Source organism: Jaculus jaculus, chromosome 3 (genome assembly GCF_020740685.1).
Source record: "Jaculus jaculus isolate mJacJac1 chromosome 3, mJacJac1.mat.Y.cur, whole genome shotgun sequence".
Classification (NCBI taxonomy): domain Eukaryota; kingdom Metazoa; phylum Chordata; class Mammalia; order Rodentia; family Dipodidae; genus Jaculus; species Jaculus jaculus.
Window position 1 is genome coordinate 147,589,821 of NC_059104.1, and position 21,964 is coordinate 147,611,784.

Below are 21,964 nucleotides of genomic sequence, written 5' to 3' on the forward strand. Positions count from 1 at the left end.
ACTCTAGCTCAGGCTGACCTGGAATTCACTCTTTAGTCTCAGGGTGGCCTCAAACTCACAGTGATCTTCCTCTCTCTGCCTCCTGAGTGCTGGGATTAAAGGTATGTGCCACCACGCCTGGTTCAAATTGCAACATTTTTGTTGTTGTTCTTTTAAATTGCAACATTTTTAAGCAGGAAAGAATTGTGACAGCATCACATGAGATCAAATCTGGGGAAAGTTTACAGCAGGACATGAAGATGGAAGTGGGGAGAACTTGCAGGCAGGCATAGGAACCTGGAAAGGTGAGGGCTGATGGGTAGGGTGAGCCAGAAAGAGAAAAGGACTGTGGGCACATAGGGAAGACTTGGAGATGTAGTCTGGAAGCCAGCATCACTGAGCAGGTACCAGATCCAGAAGAAAGGAATTGTTCTGGGCTGGAGACACAGGAGATGCTCAAGAGCCTGCCCTGTGCACGGAGATTGCTGTTCAGGTCATCACAGTACGCTTAGGGTCCTGATAAACCTTCCTTTGATCTTTGGGGGGTTATCAATATATTTTCAAGTAAAGGAACAGGATGTGGTGGTTTGAATGTACAACGTCTCCCATAGCCTTATGCCTTTGCAACTCAGTCTCATGCTTAATCCCCAGCTGGTAGAGTCTTTGGAGGTGGAGCCTTGTTGGTGGAGGCATGTTGTTGGGGATGGTCTTTGGGGTGCTGTGGTCCAGCCCCTCTGACTGCACTGAGCTCACTCTTGCTACATCTTTCCTGCTTATGGAAAGACGTGATGCCTGGCTCTCTGCTCTTGCATTGCTTTAGCTGCTATGGTGAAGCATTCCCTCAAAACTATATGACTCCAGATAAGCCCTTTCCTTCCATAAGCTGCTTCTACTTGGATGTTTTCTCCCAGCAACGAGACAGTAACTGCTACACAGGATTACTGGTTTGTTTATTTTCTTGAGGTGCTAGGAATCAGACCCAGGGCCTCACATACTAGGCAAACACTCTACCACTGAGCCACACTCCACAGTTTACCTATCAGGACTTTGTCACCTGTTCATCTCCTCTTCAGTTAGTGTAACAACTTTAATTTGTTTTGTTAATTTATTAGCAAGCAGAGAAAGAGAAAAGAAGATAATGGACATACCAGGGCCTCTAGACACTGCAAATGCACTCCAGATGCATGTGCTACCTTGTGCCTCTGGCTTTACATGGGTATTGAGACTTGAACCTGGGCTGATCCCATGCTGGCAAGCCTTTGTAAGCAAGCACATTTAGCTGTTGAACCATTTCCCCAACCCAAATGTAACAGCTTAAAATATATATATTGGTTTTTCAAGGTAGGGTCTCACTCTACCTCAGGCTGACCTGGAATTCGCTACATAGTCTCAGTGTGGCCTCAAACTCACAGTGATCCTCCTACCTCTGCCTCCTGAGTACTGGGATTAAAGGCATGTGCTACCACACCTGACTCTTAAAAAAGATTTAAAAAAAAATTATTTGCAAACAGAGAGAGCTAGAGAGAGAGAGAGAATGGTTGCACCAGGGCCTCCAGCTGCTGCAAATGAACTCCAGATGCATGTGCCATTGTGCATCTGGCTTTATGTGGGTGTTGGGGAATCAAACCCCAGTTGCTAGTCTTTTCAGGCGAGTGCCTGAATTGCTGAGCTATCTCTCCAGTTCCCAAATGTAGCATCTTTTGAAAAGTATTTGAAAAACAAAGTCCCCAAACTGAACCCAAGCAAACATTGCTTATTCAGAATGATAATCAAAAACATTTTTTAAAGAGAGAGAGAGGAAATTGGTGCACCAGGGCCTCAGCCACTGAAACTGAACTCCAGGTGCTTGCGCCACCTAGTGTGCACGTGTGAACTTGTGCTTGCATCACCGTTGTGCGTCTGGTTTACATGGGATCTGTACAGAGGTTGAACATGGATCCTTAGGCTTCACAAGCAAGTGCCTTAACCGCTAAGCCATCTCTACACTCCCCCCTGCCCGCTTTTTTGAGTTAGGGTCTTGCTCTAGTCCAGGTTGACCTGGAATTCACTATCTCAGGCTGGCCTCAAACTCATAGCAATCCTCCTACCTTTCCTGAGTACTGGGATTAAAGGCATGTGTCACCACACTCAGCACCAAAAATATGTTTATGCCTCAGATTTAAACCAGCTGCCCAACAAACAGAAAAAGCACCTTGTTACTGAAACATAGCTCATAACGTTGTTGTCCCCCCCCCCCCCCGGTAGGCTGGTTTTAAGCTCACTGAGTGATTGAGAATGACCTTGAATAGATCCTCTTCCTACCTCTACTTCCCTGGTGCTGGGCTTACAGATGTGTGCCTACACTAGTTCATGTGGCACTGGGATAAAACTCAGGGTTTTGTGAATGCGAGGTATTTCCAGCCCTAGGGATAGAGGAACAGTTCGCTGGCAACTGGTCAAGAGACTAGCAACCACCTAAAGATATGCTAAGGAGATGGGGAGAAGAATGATTTTTCTCTTTAATGAGATACTATATTCCCAGCAACCCCCTCTGTCTTTGGGGGACCCCTCCCCGGAACACTCTTGTCTTTTTATGTTTCCTTTATCTTTGCCCTGTTCACCCTCTTGCTCACATTCCTCTTAATTTATTTTAATTAATTATTTATTTATTAGAGGAAGAGGTAGAGAAAGAGACTGGGCATGCCAGGGCCTCCAGATGGCACACCACCTTGTGCCTCTGGCTTATATGAGTCCTGGGGAATCAAACCTGGAACCTTTGGCTTTGCAGGCAAGTGCCTTAACTGCTAAGCCATCTCTCCAGCCCCCACATTCCTTTTTCTTTGATGTGAGGCCCTAGTGACTGTTGAGTTGGCTGGCCCTTTCGTCACTGGAGTCAAGTCCACCTAGGCTGAAAAAGGCCCCATCACTCTCTCAAGCCCTAGATCACTAGCATTTGGTTCTGAGGTCCATTAAAGTCAGACACCTAACTTGGCAAAAACACCACAGAACGGGAAGTTCCCTTCCAAGCCACAAGTCTTTGTCACATCAGAGACCACTAGATCACGGTACACAGACTCTGGGTGGCAAGCAGGCCTTGTTCTCCCCTAGTCATTGTTACCTCATTGTCACAGTGCAACGAGTATGTTCTACATGGAATGTTGATTCTGCTATTTTATTTTATATTTGTGTTTTTCAAGGTAGGGTCTATGTATCTCAGGGTGGCCTTGAACTCACAGCAATCCTACCTCTACTTCCTGAGGGCTGGTATGAAAGGCGTGTACCACCATGCCCAGCCCTCCATTCTATTTTGGACCAAATTGTAATTAATTCCTATATATAAAAATCCAGGGTGAGACCCTACCTCAAAAAAAAAAAAAAAAAAAAAAGAGTGTTCTTTGTATCCCAGGCACTAGACTTTATAAGCTCAAAGTCCCAGCATGGGAGAGGGTAGCCTCTTAGGAAGAATGGCCTGGATGATGGATTTTACCTCAAGGCTCACCTCTGTTTGACTTCAGACTGCCTGAGCTTGAAACTGGGTTCTCGGAGGCACCCCTGAGCTTGTGGATCCAGTAAGAATCCCCGCGGTCTCCCTTGGCCCTTGCTGATTAATAGACGATGTTCCAAGAGCAGTTTGCTGTGCCCTCAGAAGACCTGGAAGAATATCAGGTTGGCAGCGGGTCCCGGGAGTTGTGGGACATTCCCCAGGCTCCAATCCTGGAGATGTTTATTCTCTGGGTGGAGGGTGAGAAAGCAAAGAAAGATGTCGCAATCGGCTCTCTCCGAGTCAGACGCGTCATCTGAGAGGAAGCGGGCTGGGCCAAAGGAGGGAATTGGCATGCGGTGGGCCCTGAGTCGGCCTGCCGGCTCCCCACCTGCCAGCATCTCGATGGAGTGGCCCAGCCCACACGCCTGTCCGCCCGCCCCTGACTTCCCTTGATAACAAACCAGAAAGCGAAACAGGGTCGGGATGCCCGGCTCCAGTGAGAGATGAGTCACTGCCCAGAGCGACTGCAATAGCTGACAAGGGACAGCAGAGAGGCAGACGAGAGCCTAGGGCACAGAGGCAGGGAGGTGAGGACAGGAGCCACACAGCAGCCTGGCTTGGGAGGCAATGGGAGGGAGCCTCTTGGTCCCCAGGCAGCCAACAGGACCAGCAGTCTGTGGGATCCACGGGATGGAGAAGCAGGGGGTAGGGTGGCAAGAGGCCTGCTTCCCCTGTTGCCAGGTGGAGTTGGAGGCAAAGGGCAGGGCCGAGGGTATAGGCTGGCTGGGTGGTGTCCCAAGATGCCTGGAGGCTTATGACTCTTGAGTGACACCCTCCCACCTCCTCCAGAGCATCTGAGAGTCACCAAGAAGCATGGCACACAGCCCAGAGGTGGTGGCCATGGACTGCGAGATGGTAGGGCTGGGGCCCTCTCGGGTGAGTGGCCTGGCCCGCTGCAGCCTTGTCAACCTAGATGGCACCGTGCTGTACGACAAGTTCATTCGGCCTGAGGGAGAGATCACGGATTACAGAAGCCGGGTCAGCGGAGTCACCCCTGAGCACATGGTGACAGCCACACCGTTTGCCGAGGCTAGGCTAGAGGTAAGTGAGGGAAAGGAGCTAGCCAAGCCAAAGGGGTCGCAGGGACCCTCTCCCACCTCCACAGCTCCTTTCCTGGGGTCTGTGGCCAGTGACACCACCATGGACAGGTCCTTTCACGGAGGCACCAGCACCAGAGGTTTCGCCCTCATAGTCGAATCAGAAGAAGGCTTCCCACAACCAGAGGACCTTAGGCTTCCACCTGGAGCTACCTTCAGGGCATCTGGTTCACCTTCCTGATCTTGTGATGGGGAAACTGAGTCCCGTGTGTTGTTTTCACCCTTTCCTGTTCAGCATGCCGCCCTGGGCCAACAGAGATCTTTTCTCAGACCAGTGTTCTGCTTAGCTCAAAGCCCTTCTTGTCCCTTCACCCGGTTTAACTTTCTGTTTCTCTGCATGACTAAAAGGAAAGCCCAAGTGAAAACTTCCCTGGGGTTAGTCACCTCTGGGCAGGTTCAATAGGGCCAGCGAGTTCATAGCTTCCTGGGGAAATTCAAGATTAGAACTGCAGTTGTTCCCCTCGGACACACCCAGCGAATGCATTCCTCGGCCTCACGAGCAGACGCTGAGTATCTGGCTGGTTCAGGCCTCTGAGAGCGGGACCCACTCATCATCCATAAGACTTGGGTTTGTTGCGGGGCTGGGGTTGAACCCAGGGCCTTGAGCACGCCAGGCAAGCACCCTGCCAATTGCTCACACCTCCAGCTTCTTTCGTTTCATTTCGCCGCAGGGTCTCACTAAGTTGCTCAGGTAGGCCTTGGGGCTTTGACTGTCCTGCCTCAGCTTCTTAAGCAGCTGGGAGTACAGGCCTCGACCACCATTCCTGCCATCGGATCAGCCCCGTGGGCCACAAAATGTGCTGGGGATCCCGGAGGACCAAAGGCTGCCAGCTCTTGCTCAGGCCCACATACAGGTAGCATCTTGCAGGTGTATGTAGGGCTTGCCAGCACTGGCTTTCAGGCAGGTCCCTCAGACAGTCCCCTCCTCCCCCACGCCGCCCCATCTCCTTCTCTAATGGGAGCAACGAGTAGGCTCAGCTTCCACAAGCAGAAAGCCAGCCCATGTTGACTGTGGGGTATCCTAATCCCCCTGGGCTTCCTCAGGCCAGGCCGGAGCCCTGAACCTGGGAGCCAGGCTTACTCAGTCATGCTGGCACTATAGGGCACCGAGACTTCTTCAAGGAGCCCTGCTCTTCCCGTCTTTTCACTTGTGTGTGCATGTCTGCACATGCGCGCACACACACAAGAACATGACACCGAGGCCTTTGGCTGCTGCAAACCAATACCAGACACATGAGTCACTCTTTGGATCTGGCTTATATGGGTGGCTTGGGAATTGAACCTGGGCTAGCAGGACTTCAAGCAAGCACCTTTAAGACGTCGTCCCAACCCCTTCTTTTCTTTTCTTTTCTTTTCTTTTCTTTTCTTTTCTTTTCTTTTCTTTTCTTTTCTTTTCTTTTCTTTTCTTTTCTTTTCTTTTTTCTTTTATTGAGATGGTCTCTTACAGCCCAGGTTGGTCTCCAACTCATTATGTAGCACATAATGGCCTTGAACTCTAATCCTCCTGCCTCCACTTCATGAGTACTGGGATTAAAGATGTCACTTTTTGCTTTTATTTTTGTGGTGTGATGACATCTTTTACAGGGTAATGCAGTTGATCCTATCTTCCCACATCGCTGGGTCTGACCATTGTCTAGGATGATGGTTGTCCATGAGATGAGGTTTTGCCCTCCACTGAGCCATTTCTGATTCTCAGCTTGGTGGGAATGGGACTGCTGCCAGCAGCTAGTGGGTGAGCAGTTCTGCTGCTCACCAGTCCTCTGCCTTGTAGCTGCACACAGCAAAGACACATCTGGCCCTACATGTCAGTAAAACCCTGACTTATAGAGAGCCTGACAAGTTAGGGCCATAGATAGCCAGTAATAGCAGAGACTGGGCATGCTGGTGCATGCATTTAACCCTAGTACCTGGGAGGCAGAGACAGGAGAATCCCCATGAGTTTGAGTCTGGTCTGGTGCTACAGGATGAGTTCCAGTTCAGGCTGAGCTAGAGTGAGACCTTGCCTCAAAACAAGCAAACACACACACACACACACACACACACACACACACACACACACACACACAAAGACCCGGCAGGTTGTGATTCATGTCAGTTCCCAGGTTCAGGACTTCTGCCTGGCACCTCACCCCCTTCTTTTGGAAATCCAAGAGAGATTTTTCAGGGCTTACCTGTCGCTTTGGAGAGTTCAGACAAATGCGGAGAGAGGTAGCTTGTGAACAGGGAGTAGTCTCAACTGGATCCCGCCCCGTGGCTTTGCTTGGGGCCAGAGTGTCCGGCTGGGGCTCTGCCATCTGGCAGGTCTCTCTGGAGCTCATCCAGGTGTAAGGCGGCTCCACTGTGCCATCAACCTAGGGTAAGTGGCATGAGCCAGAGGCAAAACCACTGGAGAGCCTGGCAGGGAACACAATGGAAGAGGGGGAGGGGAGCTCAGCCCCTGCTGAAGATGACAGGAAGGGACTCTGGAAGGACAACAGTCCTCCGCTTCTCCTGCTTGCAGCCACTTCTCATGGCAGCCTGCAGCGAATGAATGAGTGGCCGTAGGCAGCAGTGAAGGGACGGATGCGTGGAAGAAAGAAGCTGCTGGCTCCCAGCAGCCACCGGGCTTCCACGCTGACGAGCCAGGCAGAATCAGAGGACAGTTGCCAAGGTCTTGCCTCTGGCACTGTGATCTAGAGCGTCTGGAGTGGACCCAAGTGCTCTGGGTCAGGCTTATCTGGGGAATGCTGGGTAATAGAAGAAACCACAGAGGAAGGAGTGTGCCGGGGCCTGCCACTTCCCTGACCTGACCTGAGCACACTCCTCTCTGGTCCGTCTGGCCAGATGACGTGACAAGCCCTGCCTCACAACCTCCTTCTCTGAGTGCCAGTGGGAGCCCCCACAGTGCCCTCTGCCAGGAAGCACTCAGGAGGTGACTGTGTTGGTAACTGTTATCTGGTGGGGTCAGACACGGCAACTGAGTTTGAAACTCTACGGCTGTGTGATGCGCACAGGCCCCTTAGACTATCTGATCTTGGCTCGGCTCCTTCCTTTGTGAACTGGACCTCCAGTGAGATGAGCGAGGCATCTGGCTGAGAAAAGAACTTCGGCAAATGGCCCCCACCCCCACTTCAGTTCTTTCCAGGAATTTACCAGTTTCCAGTCCCAGTGTTTCTCCAGCCTTCTGACAGGTCCCGAGGCCCTGCCCGCCGATTCCTCCCCTCTCCCCTTCCTGCTGTCACAGAAGGTGGGTGCAGCCCTGCCTGCTCTTGGGCCCTGGGGGCCTGTCAGTTCAGAGATCACTCAGGCCCAGAGAAGGCCCCTAACCTGTAGCCACACCCCAAATCCAGCAGTCTGTCCTGCCCAGGCCTTAGCATTTGCCCTCAAGAGTCCTGTTAGGCGGACCATTCTCTTTCCCTTTTTCTTCTTCCTTCTACTTGTTGACCTTTTCTGGTCTTATCTCGTGGTAAATCTCGTGGGGTCTGGTACGGCCTCTCCCACTCCTCCAGGAACTGTGGGGCTCAGGAAATGATGAATTCCCCAGGAATCCTCATCCCAGTGACATAATCCCTCTGGCTGAGACTGGCTCTGAGATGGTGGACCACTTCCTTCAGGCTTTGTGTGAACTGGGCCTGGGCCAAGCTCCTCAATGGGGGAAAAACAGGCCTCATTGTTCTAGAACATAAAAGATATTAGCAGGGAAAGACAGATGACCACAGCGCCCAGCCACACACTGTGTCCCCTCTGCACACAAGCTGCACCTGCCCCATGCTCTTGGGTCACGTGCCTTGCGGGTGGTCGTCTCTGGAAGCCTCAGTGTGGTCTGTAGACTGGCAGTGTCCCATGGCCGCCTGGGAATGCAGAATTCAGGCCCTTACCCCGCCTCCTGAGTCCATCTCTGCAGCCCGCCCTCTATGTCCATGGGTTTCTTACAAATAGAGTTAACCAACCACAGCTCCAAACTATTTCAAAAAAATCATATCTATACTCAACACGTACAGAGTGCTTTCCCTGCCATTATCCCATAACTGTGCATTGTGCCAGGTGTTACAATGTAGAGGTGATGTAAAGAACGCAGGAGGCTTGCATGGGTGTCACACAAGTACTATACCATGGATCCCGTCCCTCACAAATGCCAAGAGCCACTGTGTCTGAGTGACACTCCCCAGGTGACTGACTGTTAAGCAGGCATGCTTTCCCTAGACCCCCAAGCTGAGAAAAAGCCCTGCCCAGTGGCCACATCTAACAGACCCTGTGAGTAGCAGAGCCAGCTGGTGAACATTTTAACACACTTTAAAGCATTAACTGACAGAGAGACACTGAGGAACAGAATAGCACTCACCAAGTATGGGTGTGGGCTGGTCAAGAGAGCCTTTCCTTAAGTGCAGGCTGTCTTCACAGCACATTTTGTTAATCGTGCTGGAATTCTTGACTCTCAGCTGAGGAGAAACTTCAATCAGACTATGGTGAGGGACTTCTTTCTCTTGCCATGTCCCCCTAATTTTTTCAATATATTTTATTTCTTTATTTGAGAGAGAGAGGATGAGAGAGAGAGAATGGGCACAACAGGGCCTCTGGCCACTGCAAACGAACTCCAGAGGCATGCGCTATCTTGTCCACCTGGCTTACATGAGTTCTGGGGAATTGAACCTGGGTCCTCAGGCTTTGCAGGCAAGCACCTGAACCGCTAAACCATCTCTCTAGCCTTCCCCTTAATTTTTTGTTTACCCATGAAGATGGAAGACTGGCCGAGCTCAGGCTGGGGGATAACCACTCTATTCTGTCTCCAGGTGTCCCTTCCCAGCCAGGTGAATGAACGCTGCCCTGCTGTGTGTTGGAGCTTGGGAGGGAGGCTTGCAGGAACATGACACCCTTGGGGCTGCCTCTGTGCCAGCGCTGCAGATTTTCTTCCCATCACTGAGTCCCTTCCCCAGCAACCATGAAGATTTAGACATATGGACCACAGGGTATAATAAAGCAAAGATTTATTGCAAAAACAGGAAAAAAAAAAAAGCCAAGGCAACATGTTTAAGATTTGGGCCAGTATCCAAAGAAGGGACAGAAAGGGAAAAAGGAAAGGTTATACTTCTTAAGTCAGAGCTCAGGAAATGAGCAAGCCTTGCAATGAAGACCTGCAACATCTGTACCAAAGGAGGGCTTCTGGGAGTATAAGACCTTACCTCATTATGAGGATAACTATTCTTCCCACCTCCGGAACATGTCTTCAGGTGAATTCCTTAGGGGTCTTCTGGTCAGGTGATTGACAGGCTCAGTTGGCTTAACTGTTAAGGCAGGGGCTGATAGTGTGTCTTTTTTCATTTTGGGTAGTTTAAAATGTCATGTCTCCAACCAGATTCTATTCTTCCAACCAGAAGGAACTTTCCCATAAAAAGCCTCGCTAAAACCCTGAAACCCCTGTCTTCTCCCTTTCCTATGGTATTTTAAGTCTTCTTTCTTTTTATTTGTTTTTCTTTTTAAAATATTTTTGTTAGAGGGAGAGAGAATTGGCACGGCAGGGCCTCAGCCACTGTAATCAAACTCCAGATAGTTGTGCCACCTACTGGGCATGTGTGACCTTGTGCTTGCCTCACCTTTGTGCATCTGGCTTATGTGGGATCTGCAGAGTAGAACATGGGTCCTTAGCTTTCACAGGCAAGCACCTTAGCTGCTAAGCCATCTCTCTAGCCTTGATTTTGTTTCATAAAGCCGAGTCTCACTGTACTACAGGCGGACCTCTAACTCACACTGTAGTCTCAGGCCAGCCTTGAACTCACGGTGATCCTCGTACCTCAGCCTCCTTGGTGCTAGGGTTAAAAGAGTGTGGGCTGGAGCGATAATTCAGTAGCTAGTGCTTGAAACTCAAGCTAGAGAACCTGAGTTTGATCCCCAGACCCCACAGAAAAAGCAGGAAGCTGTGGCAGGCTTCTATAACCCCAGCACGCAGATGCTGATGGTGAGATGGGAGAAAGAGCCAGGAAACTCTTCCCATGTCCCCAGCAAAGAGCAGCAGAACACAAATCCAGAGCAGGAAACCCTGCCTCCAATGAGGTGGACAGGCAGTGACCAACCTGAAAGTGGTCCTCTGACCTCCACACATATGCCCGTGCACACAAATACATGTGTGCATACACACAAATTTAAGAAATAAAACTTCTTTTTAAAAAAAATTTATTAGCATTTTCCATGATTATAAAAAGTATCCCATGGTAATTCCCTCCTTCAGAAATAAAACTTCTAAGGCATGAGCCACTGTGCCTGGATTGGCTTTTTGTTTGTTTGTTTTTTTGTTTTTAGTTTTGTTTGTTTGTTTGTTTGTTTTTTGAAGTAGGGTCTCACTCTAGCCCAGGCTGACCTGGAATTCACTCTGTAGTCTCAGAGTGGCCTCAAACTCACAGCAGTCCTCCTACATCTGCCTCCCGAGTGCTGGGATTAAAGGCGTGCGCCACTACGCCTGGCCTGGCTTGGTATTTTAAATATCTGCCCTGTGGTCTGGCCGGACCAGGTAGAAAGGAGGTTGCGTCAGCTGGGACGGTGTGAAGAGAAGGGGCTGGGGAGATGGCTGAGCAGTCCCAGGCACTTGCTTGCAAAGCTTACAGCCTGGGTTAGATTTCTCAGTACTCATGTAAAGTCAAATGGCATCCAGTGTACGTTTGCAGCGACAAGAGGCCCTGGCACACAGAGACTCATTCTCTCTTTCTCTCACTCTCTCTCACAGATAAATAAGTAAAATATCTGAAACTTAAAGAGAGGTGATGGTGACGAGCCAGGGCTTTGTCACTAAATAGTGGTGTAAAGGTTCCAGTTCCCTAGCGGTGCTCAGCAAATCACCCAAAACAGCATGGTTCAAACAATGTCAACACTTGTTTCTTTCACGCACCTGCCCTGTGGTCGGGCTGGGCCAGGTGGACGGGAGGGTGCAGCAGCTGGGACAGTGTGAAGAGAGAGGCTGGAGTCCTAGGAAAGTTCTCTTGCAGCTGGCTGGTGGCAGGTGCCAAGCTCTCTTGGCATGCTTGTGACCTCTCCTCAGGGTCTCCCCAGCCTGGTAGCTTCTGGGTGGTCTCATGTCACCCAGTCTGATCCTGAACTCACTATGTCCCACAGAAGATGGACTTAAACTCCCGAAATTTTCCAGCTGGCACCTCCCAAGTGCTGGGATCACAGGCACCACCAGTCCTGGCTCCAGGTGGCAAAGCCTTCTACATGCTGTTTCAAAGTTCCCAGGATCTGGCCCCTCCCAGAGAGAATGAGGAGATTCTTAGGCCAATCTGGATAAGAGGAGAGGGAACTAGATTCCATCTTTTAAAAAGACAGTGTCAGGCTAGAGAGATGGCTTAGCGGTTAAGGTGCTTACCTGTGAAGTCTAAGGACCCAGTTTCAGTTCCCTAGTATACCCATGTAAGCCAGATGTACAGGGTGGTACACACAACTGGAATTTGTTTGCAGTGGCTAGAGGCCCTGGCACATCCATTCTCTTGCTCTATCTGTCTCTTTCTCTTTCTCACAAATAAATAAATAAAGTTAAATATTATATATGTATATACAAATACATATATATGTGTGAGAATTTGCAAACATACTTAAAAAACATTAGGGGCAATTTGGACAGATAATGTCACTCTTCTCTGCTTGGTTAAATCCAGTCCTGCCTCATGACTGACTTGTTTTCTGTGGCTGCTGAACAAAACCATCAACTTAAATGCTCCAAAACAATATGACTTGACTGTCTCAGAGCTTTGCAAGTCCATGGCTCGTGGGACTAAAATTAAGGTGTCCAAAGGGCTGGCTCTGCCTCAGGCTCTGGAGGACAAGCGGTTGTCCTTTCCCGCCTCGGGAGGTGGCCGCAGCACCTTATCCTCTCCCTTCCTCCAACTTCCAAGCCAGCAGCAGCAAGCGAGTTCCCACAAGGAATCACTGGTCTCCACAAATAAAGGCCCTTTCACTACTATGCCAGGCCCACCCAGGTCACCCTGGAAAATCCAGCCTTCTCACACCCCCCAATTTTGTGGTGCTGGGGACTGGGACCAGGCACTCACACTTGAGGTACATTGTCACTTGAGTCCGGCCTGAAATCATCCCACTTTAAGGCCCTCTGGTTAGCTATCTAAACCCGCCCCTGCACATTAGGTCTCCTCTGCCAGGAACACAGTCACAGGTTCTTCTCAGTGGGGCATGGACACAGAAGTCATTACTCTGTCTACCGGAGCACTGATGCTGAGAAGATTAGAGGACACCGTCCATGTGACAAGTGTCCACGAAGGCTGGTGCACAGGGAGTGCTCAGCAGGGACCAGCATTTCCCTTTCCACTGAAGTCAAAGCACGAATCCAGGGTGGGCTTTTGTAGACTTGAACTTCGACCTGCCACCTGAGGAGGCACCAGGTCTTCTTCCTCCCTCTCTGAGTGTGACACACACACACGTGTGTGTGTGTGGATATGTGCACACCTGTGTGTGGAAGTCAGAGGTCAATGTCAGGTGCCTTTCTAAGTTGCTGTCTACCTTATTTATTTATTATTTATTTTTCTTACATCTTTGGTCCTGGAATTCACTATGTAGTTTCAGGGTGGCCTCGAACTCATGTCAATCCTCCTCCCTGTGCCTCCTGAGTGCTGGGATTAGGAGTGTGAGCCACCATGTCCGGCTTCACCTTGTTTTTGTTCTCCCTCCCATACACACACTTTATGTTTTGAGACACTGTCTCTTGCTGCATCTGGAGCTCATAGGTTCAGCTAGGTAGGTTAGCCAGCAGGCCCCAGCCAGCTGCTCCTTCATCACCCCAGCACTCGGATTCCAGACAGCTATGCATCGCGGTGCCCGGCTTTTACATGGAGGCCGAGGGGTCGATCTCAGGTCCTCATGCTTGCATGGCAAGCACTTTAGCAGCGGAGCCTCTCTTCATCGATGACACGTTTGGAAGCTTTGAGAGGGAAGGTGATTTTTCCAAGATCACATAGCAAGTCCAGGAGGGGTTTCTTCCTGCCGACTCCATGACCACATCAGGGTGCTCCTGCCCACCTAGAGCACCCGGTGGACATGTGTGGGGCATGTGTCTTCCTGGGCAGATCCTGCAGCTCCTGACAGGCAAGCTGGTGGTGGGCCATGACCTGAAGCACGACTTCAGTGCCCTGAAGGAGGACATGAACCGCTATGCCATCTACGACACATCCACAGACAGGCTGCTGTGGCGCGAAGCCAGGCTGGACCACTGCAAGCGCGTGTCTCTGCGGGCATTGAGTGAGCGCCTGCTGCACAAGAGAATCCAGGTAAGCAACTGCTCCCTCCTCCTCCTCCTCCTCATATCTGATTCAAACCGCCACAGTTTCTAAGTGCTTTTAGTAGTGCCCAGTAGGTCAGAGGCTGGCTCCGGGTGCACAGCCTCCTAGGGATGCTGAGTCTAGGCCCCACCTTCCAGGTCTCCACACAGCAGGCACAGGGTCTCTAGTCGAAAAATGTGACCCCAAGACTCCCTCCGCTCCTGAGAGGTCACGTGCATTATGTGTGGGGGTGGGGCACCGGAGCCACCTGCGGCTTCCTCCTCCAGACGGCACAGCGCTAGGGCGTGGAGGCTCTTCTTCCACTCTTCTGTTCCCTCACCCATCAAGCGAGCGAGGGTGGTGTAGCTCAGGTCCTTGGTGGGGAAGAGGGCCACCTAGCACAGCACATGGGACACAGACCACACGCTACCTGCTTATTGACAACACGGAGTGATAATTCAGTGAGAAGCATCTGTCTGAGCTGGACTGCCTCACCCATGTCACCAACACCCAGTCCAGAGTGTGTGGGAAAGGAACTCTTATGAACAAAGGAAGGTCACCTTGGACAGAGGGACACCTGGGAAATAGCCAGGCTTGAGCAGCCTCCTGGGTCCCACACTGGGTCACAGCCAGGACATTAGGGCAAGCCAGGAAAATTGGCGGGGTGGTGGAAGGTGTCTACAGTGGGTATGGGATATAAATCCAGCTCTATAATCCTTTGCACCTAGTCCTTTGACATTAGGACACATTGCAGACATCTACAAAGCTCACATTGGAGAACTATGACATGGAGTCACAAAAATATTGCAACACTCAATGTTTTAAGTAAGTGTATGGTTTTGTGTTGAGCTGCACTCACTCACAGCTATCCTCCACCACATGTGGCCCACAGGCCATGGGTTGGACACACTTGCCAGTATATGAGCCTCAGGTTTACCTCGGAGATAACTGGACCCAGCTCTGTGCATTGAGCAACATTATACAGACCAAGAGGTGGTGGTCCTTGTCCCTGAATAGACTGCGTGACCCCTGACTTCTGTGGTCCTATCATTCCATCACCCAGGGTTCAAGGCTTTCCCTAGTGGACCCCAGCTTCCACCTTCCTACCCTGTTTTACAGAGCTCCTGTTTTCGTGGCTCTCTCTCCGTGGTTCCTATTGTAGTTACCTTCTCATTTCTGATATAAAGCGCCCAACCAAAAGCAGTTGATTGGAGGAAAGTTTTAATTTTAATGTTAATTTTCATTTTGGCTTCATGATGGCAGGGAATAGAGCAGAGGCTGGCAATCACCTCCTTGCCACAGCAGGTGGACAACAGCGCAGCAAGAGATGGCAAGGAGGAGCTGGCTATAGCACCCCAAATCCCGCCCCCAACAGCACGCCTTCTCCAACAAGGCTCCACCTCCCACAATGCCATCAGCTAGGGACCAAACATTCATAACACAGGACTTCATGGGGACCTCGGACTCAAACCGCCACAGTTTCTAAGTGCTTCTAGCCCCGTGGGGCAGGTACAAGACACTTGACATCCTCTCACCCTCTCCTCTACGCCCAGCTCAGGCCTTCTGGTCTCTACTTGCTGTTGCCCTTTCCTTCTCTGAGCAGCCTTCTCCAAGCCCCTTGAGGGAGGTCCTTCCTTTTTTTTTTTTTTTTTTTTTTTTCATGATCTGTATGCCTTGTTAGAGTGGCCTTGCTCATCTGCCAGCAAAGCCAGGCCAGCTCCAGCCACTTAATGTCACCCTTCTAAATCCAGGGAGTTGGGTCCCGGGGAGACCCTGACTCACTGGCCTACCTCAGGAATGGGAAAGCTGGGGTGCAAGCAAGCACCACCAGGCATCCAGATGCACCATCCCTTTGCTCCCCACCCACCTGTACCCACAGAACAACCGTTCGGGACATAGCTCAGTGGAGGACGCCAGGGCCACCATGGAGCTCTACCTGATCTCTCGGCGAATCCGAGCCCAGCGAGGACCGTCCGGCCAGGCTGTGTCAAAGTGAAATCCTTTCAACCCATTCTCCAGGGAGCAGATACTTTCATGCCTTCAAGACTGCAGCTCTGGGCAGAGTGAGACTCGGCCTCAAAAGACAAAAAAAAAAAAAAAAAAAGGGGCAAAGAAAAAAAAAACCAGGAAAAAAAAAGACATCAACTTTTTTTGCTTTTGGAAAATTGTGTCTTTAGTAATAAAATGGCTTTATATTTTGTCTACTCATCTCCATCAGTCTTTTGTTTTTCTGAGCTGGGTTAGCTGTGGCTGGAATCCAGTCTGCATGAAGTTGACAAAGAAGGAAGATGTGAGCCCAGGACACCGGCAAGTGTTGAATCCCTACTTTCCAAGAAAATGTGGTGGGAGTGGCTGTGAGAGAACTGTTTCTTCCTCCCCCTTTCCATATTTTATTCATCTGAGAGAAAGTGAAAGAGGCAGAGAGAGAGAGAGAGAGAGAGAGAGAGAGAGAATGAATACGGGAGCACCAGAGCTTCTAGCCACTGCAAACCAACTCCAGATGCATGCACCTCCCTATGCATCTGACTTTATGTGGGTGCTGGGGAATCAAACTTGGGTCCTTAGGCTTTGCAGGCAAGCACCTTAATCACTGAGCAATCTCTCCAGCCCTCTTCTTTTGAAACAGAGTCTTCCTGAATAGTCCGAGGCTGGCCTTGAACTTGTGATTTTCTTGTCTCAGCTCCCTGAATGCTGGAATTGTGATAGGCATGCACTACCATACCCAGTTTAAATGTAGAACATTTTGTTTTCTTCCTTGTGGTCCTGGGAATTGAACCGAGAACCTCATATATGCTATGCAAACACTCCACCTTAAGCTACATCCTCAGCTCTCTCCTTTACTCCCCTTGCCCCCCTCTTTTCCTCCTTTCTTTTCTCCCTTGTACTGGGCATTGGACCCAGGACCTTGCCCATGCTAGGCAAGTGCCCAATCACCAAGCCACATCCTCAGCCTCACTTTTTTTTTTTTTTTTTTTTTTTTTGGTGTTTCAAGGTAGGGTCTCACTCTAGCCCAGGCTGACCTGGAATTCACTATGGAGTCTCAGGGTGGCCTCGAACTCACAACAATCTTCCTACCTCTGTTGCTGAGTGATGGGATTAAAGGCATGTGCCACCATGCCTGGCCTCAGCCCCACTTTCTTTTTTACTCTTTATTTTGACATACGGTCTCAGTTAGTTTGCTACTGCTGGTCATAACGTTGTAATTCTCTTGCCTCGGCCTACCTAGAAGCTGGGATTACAGGCCTGGGCCACCAGGCCTTGCTCAATTTTCTTAATAATTCGAATCTTGGGGATCCAAGAAGTCACTTTGAAGTCTGAGTGACATGTGATGAATGGCTGCCTCTGTCTCCCTGTCCCCGTTGCATTATGCATAGAGTAGCATTGTTTGCTGGGTGGCTCTCTGCGGGGGTGGGGGGTGCATGCACCTCATCTTGAGACAAAACCAGGGGTACCAGAAGCACGATGGAGTCACCTTTCACCTTCCCCTTTATTTGTAAAAATGAGGAAGTCTGGAGTCAGACAGAACTAGGTCAGAATGCGGAACTCTGCCATTTAGTAGCTGTGAAACGAAGAGCAAGTTATTTACCTTCCTGTGCCTCAGCGTCTCCACGTGTCAGACGAGAAGTTTTAAGAACTCCTTGAGTTCTCTTACCTAAGCACCTGCCAAGTGTTGAAATCTAAGGTATATCATGTGTGGCCGCCAGAATCTCAGGCCAGATCCCTTGTGTCCCCAGTCCTTATGATTTCCATCGAAAGAATTCAGACCCAGCAGAGAGCACAGTGTGGGTAGAGAGTTCACGGCAAAGCAGGCACAGTTCCATCAAGGGTGAGAGGGGACAGTGACCAAAGAGACCACTGGCCCCAATCTACATAGTAGGCTGGTTTTGTAATATTTCTATAATCTCCAGAATGAAAACAAAAACAAAAACAAAAACAAAATCCCCGACTTTCCTTTAATTTCTTTGTTCAGCTGATTGATAGATCTCTTTGGGACAGACTCACTGACTCCTCCGGGACTCAGTGATGCGTGCCATGGAATGGTGTGTCTCTGTTCTTTATTGGAAGGCTTCCCTTTATTTAATAATCTCACAAGCTTTAGGGCTTCATGGATCCTGCCTCGAATGGTTAGTCATTAATAACTTTTCAGACAATTCAGAAGGTCATGTCAGCCTAGGAGGTCACTTTTCCTCCCAGAGCTAGAAAAATGGTTCATGTCTCAACCTGAATTGTTCATTAACACTCAGCTATCCATTTCTTTAAAAAAATTATTTTATTTATGTATTTATTTATGTATTTATTTACTTATTTATTTATTTATTTATTTAATCTATTAGCCCAAGACTGCGAATGTCTTATCTAGTTACCTAATAGGGGCCACCTGAAGATTCAAGGGACTTCAGGGAGGGTGTGCTTATCTGAGGGAAGAACTGTGTTTGATAGAAAGGTCTGGACTCAGTTCAACTGTGGGGCAGGTATTTTCACCCATGCCTGGTCCCAGATACCCCTGGGGCGGGGTCCTTGGCATCTTTCATTTCTCACTTTCAGCCATAGAAATCCTGGAAGTATTTTCTGAGCAAGCCCAGGATTTGAGCACAGTGTGCTTACACCTGAGTGTGCACGAGTATTCCCAAGGGTGCTCACAACTGAGTGTGCTCACATCTGTACCAGCACCCCCCCCCCCCATGAGTGCTCTGGAGCCCAAGAATATGTTCTCCTCACTCTATCTAGCCCAGACTGATTTGGAATTCACGATGTAGTCTCAGGGTGGCCTCGAACTCACAATGATCCTCCTACCTCTGGCTCCTGAGTGCTAGGATTAAAGGTGAGTACTACCAGGCCAGGTTCTTTTCCTTCTTTCTTTCCTTTTTTTTTTTTTTTTTTAAATCTTTTGAGGGAGGATCTTGTTCTATAGCCTAGTTTGTCCCAGAACTCACTTTGTAGTCCAGGCTGACCTCAAATTTATGACAATCCTGCCTCAGCCTCCAGTACATTGGTATTATAGATATAAATTTCTTTTCTTTCTGTCTGTCTTTATTTCTTTTCTTTTCTTTTTTTTTTTTTTTGAGGTAGGGTCTCACTGTAGCCCAGGCTGACCTGGATCTCACTCTGTAGTCACAGGCTGGCCTCAAACTCATGGTGATCCTCCTATCTCTGCCTCCTAAGTGCTGAAATTAAAGGATGCACCACCATGCCTAGCTCAGATGTGAACTTTTTAATGGTTTATTTATTTATTTATTTTATTGATAACTTCCATAATTGTAGACAATAACCCATGGTAATTTTCTCCCTCCCCCCTTTCTCCTTTGAAACTCCATTCTCCATCATATCCCCTCCCCCTCTCAATCAGTCTCTCTTTTATTTTGATGTCATCATCTTTTTATCCTATTATGATGGTCTTGTGTAGATAGTGTCAGGCACTATGAGGTCATTTTGTGTCTGGAGGAGCATGTTGTAAGGAGTCCTACCCTTCCTTTGGCTCTTACATTCTTTCCACCACCTCTTCCACAATGGGCCTTGGAAGATATGATAGAGATATTTCAGTGCTGAGCACTCCTCTGTCACTTCTCAGAACTGTGGTGCCTTCTGAGTCATCCAAAGGTCACTGTCATCTAAGAAGAGAAGCTTCTCTAACCAAAAGTAAGAGTAGCATTAATATATGGGTATGAACATTAAGAGAAGTGCTTAGTGGGCAGTTTGGTGAGCATAGTATATACATTTAGCCAGACACCAGAAGACATTACACCCCTAACAAGGCTCATGACTACTCCATTGTAGGTTTTCAGTATCAGAGATGTATTCCCTCCTATGGAGCGGGCCTCCAGTCCAATTAGAGGGCAGTTGGTTTCAACCATGATAGACATGCCACTATTGCACCCATTGGCTCATTTGGCCTGGCTGGCAAAATTTAAGGCTTGCAGTATCCACTGTTGAGTATCTTTACTGGTGATTTCTGTCTCCTGTTGAACTGCATGCAATGTGACTTTTCCAGCTTTCTGTCAGCTATGCTATGTGGAGGAGGTTATCTGCTCAGTTCCAGCAGGAATTTTCAATGGCCTCGCTGCCCAAGTGTGGAGCTTCAGCAATAGGGTCTTCCCATCTATTCCTGGTGGGAAACCAAGAGCCTTGGCAGTGGTTTGTAATGTTTGGGGGCATCAGGGATCTCCCTGGCCAACAACTTACTGGAAGGTATCCCATTCCTGGCACTAATTTGTTTTTATATTTTCATACTTTTATTGGTGCTGAGGAACAGTACACAAACATTTCAATTGTACGCAAGTCTTGACACACGTACCAAAAATCTAAAGACCATGTATTGTTTCTTTAGAAGTGATTCCAGTGACACCCAGCTTCAATCTTAGAGCCATTTTTCCTTAATAGGCTCTTGTGTACAAACATCTTCAAATGCTCACAATCTCTACTCAACTCCCACTGGTTCACAATTTTAGTATCACATACACTGCAAACACAAGTTTTTAATTTTTCACAGTACATTATCAAAATTATTAAGAACACTGGACTACCACAGCTAGAGATGTCACAGAGGCACACAGTGCTGACAGGCCGTGACCAAGGAGTGGTTGTTTGTTTTTTTTCTTAGGAAATGGTTCTATTAAAAACACAGACTAGGAGTAATTGAAAATATTCAAGACATATTAAATGTACAAATGTGACTCCAAGTTGCCATCTAGTATGCTTTGTATTGTAGGATCTAAAACTAACCCCCCACCTATGGAATGTTAAGCTGACACCCAAGACAGTCAAAGCCTCCCACAATTCAATATCCCACTATTTTCTGGTTGTACCAAAAAATAAACAACCAGCAAATGATTTCACCTCTTAAAAAAAAATCATTTACACTTAAAAAATGGGATGAGGTGGGATTCCCTCCTTTTAAAAAATGTTTCTAGAGCTACTAAAAAACTTGCATTTACAAAATGGTTGATAAAAAATATCCTCTGGATTGTACAAGAAGGAGACAGGGATGCTGATGGACACGGACGATGACGACTCAGCCTTGCCGTCTTCCTCTCCCGCTTCCTCGGAGGCTGGACTCTCCTCGCTCTTTGCCTCTCCGTTCCTCGGCAGGTAGGTCTTCTTTAGTCTCTGGCTTAGTCACTTCAGCCTGCTTGCCCTTTGCTCCCTCTTCCCTTTTGCTTGCACTTTTTTTGTCTGAAGGTTTATCCTTTCCCGCTGCTTTTTTGGGGTTTGCTTCCACTTTCGCAGGAGCTGGTTTAGTGGACAGCCTGGCCGACCTGCGCTTTGCTCCTCCTTCACCGCGCCGTAGGCTGAGCTCACCTTCCTCTTGGGCATTTTGGCGGCACATGCGGATGCTGCAGGCCGCTCCGCCTCCCGCCACCTGAACTCACTAAAAATTTTCTAGCCTTAATCTACGGCTCCTGAGTGTTCCATTGTCCAAAAAGGTAACGTTTCCATATGATTTATTTATATCCCTTTAGATTTTGATTAGCCCTCCCTCCACCTTTCCTTTACTCAGTCTCTTCCCCTGACCTCACTTAGGCCTTTTCACCCCCAGTAATCTATTCTGCTACTTACATATGTACAATACCATCCTATTAATACCCCCTCCCTTCCTTTCTCTACCATTTAGATCTCTTTTCTAGCTTACTGGCCTTTGCTACTAAGTTTTCTTCCTACTTACACAGAAGTCCAGTCTTCTGTAGCTAGGATCCACATGAGAGAGAACATGCAACATTTGGCTTTCTGGGCCTGGGTTACCTCATTTATTATAATCCTTTCCAGATCCATCCATTTTCCTGCAAATTTCATGACTTCATTTTTCTTTATTACTGAGTAGAACTCCATTGTATAAATGTGCCATATCTTCATAATCCACTCATCACTTGAGGGACATCTAGGCTGGTTCCATTTCCCAGCTATTGTGAACTGAGCGGCAATAAACATGGTTGAGCAAATATCTCTAACATGATGAGATGAGTCCTTAGGATATATGCCTAGGAGTGCTACAGCTGGGTCATATGGTAGATCAATCTTTAGCTGTCTTAGGAACCATCACACTGACTTCCACAATGGCTAGACCAGATTGCATTACCACCAACATTTATGGTCATTTGTTTTCATGATGGTGGCCAATCTGACAGGAGTGAGATGGAATC

At 48.7% G+C, this 21,964-nt stretch overlaps 1 protein-coding gene and 1 pseudogene across 1 annotated transcript; one reads left to right on the top strand and one right to left on the bottom strand.

The window, feature by feature from the left end:
* The first annotated feature begins 4,000 nt into the window (after nucleotides 1-4,000).
* Nucleotides 4,001-15,842, top strand: Isg20 (interferon stimulated exonuclease gene 20). The gene is made up of 4 exons (XM_004658083.2): nucleotides 4,001-4,029; nucleotides 4,292-4,543; nucleotides 13,638-13,838; nucleotides 15,709-15,842. The coding sequence occupies exons 2-4, from the start codon at nucleotides 4,316-4,318 to the stop codon at nucleotides 15,823-15,825; spliced, it is 546 nt and encodes a 181-aa protein (XP_004658140.2). The 5' UTR covers nucleotides 4,001-4,029; nucleotides 4,292-4,315; the 3' UTR covers nucleotides 15,826-15,842.
* A 4,878-nt stretch (nucleotides 15,843-20,720) lies between these two features.
* On the bottom strand, nucleotides 20,721-21,140 carry LOC101615641 (annotated as a pseudogene).
* Between the last annotated feature and the right edge of the window lie 824 nt (nucleotides 21,141-21,964).

What these genes read in the sequence shown, in the direction of transcription:
- Isg20 (XM_004658083.2), top strand. Translation starts at nt 4,316, where the DNA reads ATGGCACACAGCCCAGAGGTGGTGGCCATGGACTGCGAGATGGTAGGG. An exon ending in TTGCCGAGGCTAGGCTAGAG is followed by an intron (nt 4,544 to 13,637) that starts GTAAGTGAGGGA and finishes CTTCCTGGGCAG; the next exon opens with ATCCTGCAGCTCCTGACAGG. An exon ending in TGCTGCACAAGAGAATCCAG is followed by an intron (nt 13,839 to 15,708) that starts GTAAGCAACTGC and finishes CTGTACCCACAG; the next exon opens with AACAACCGTTCGGGACATAG.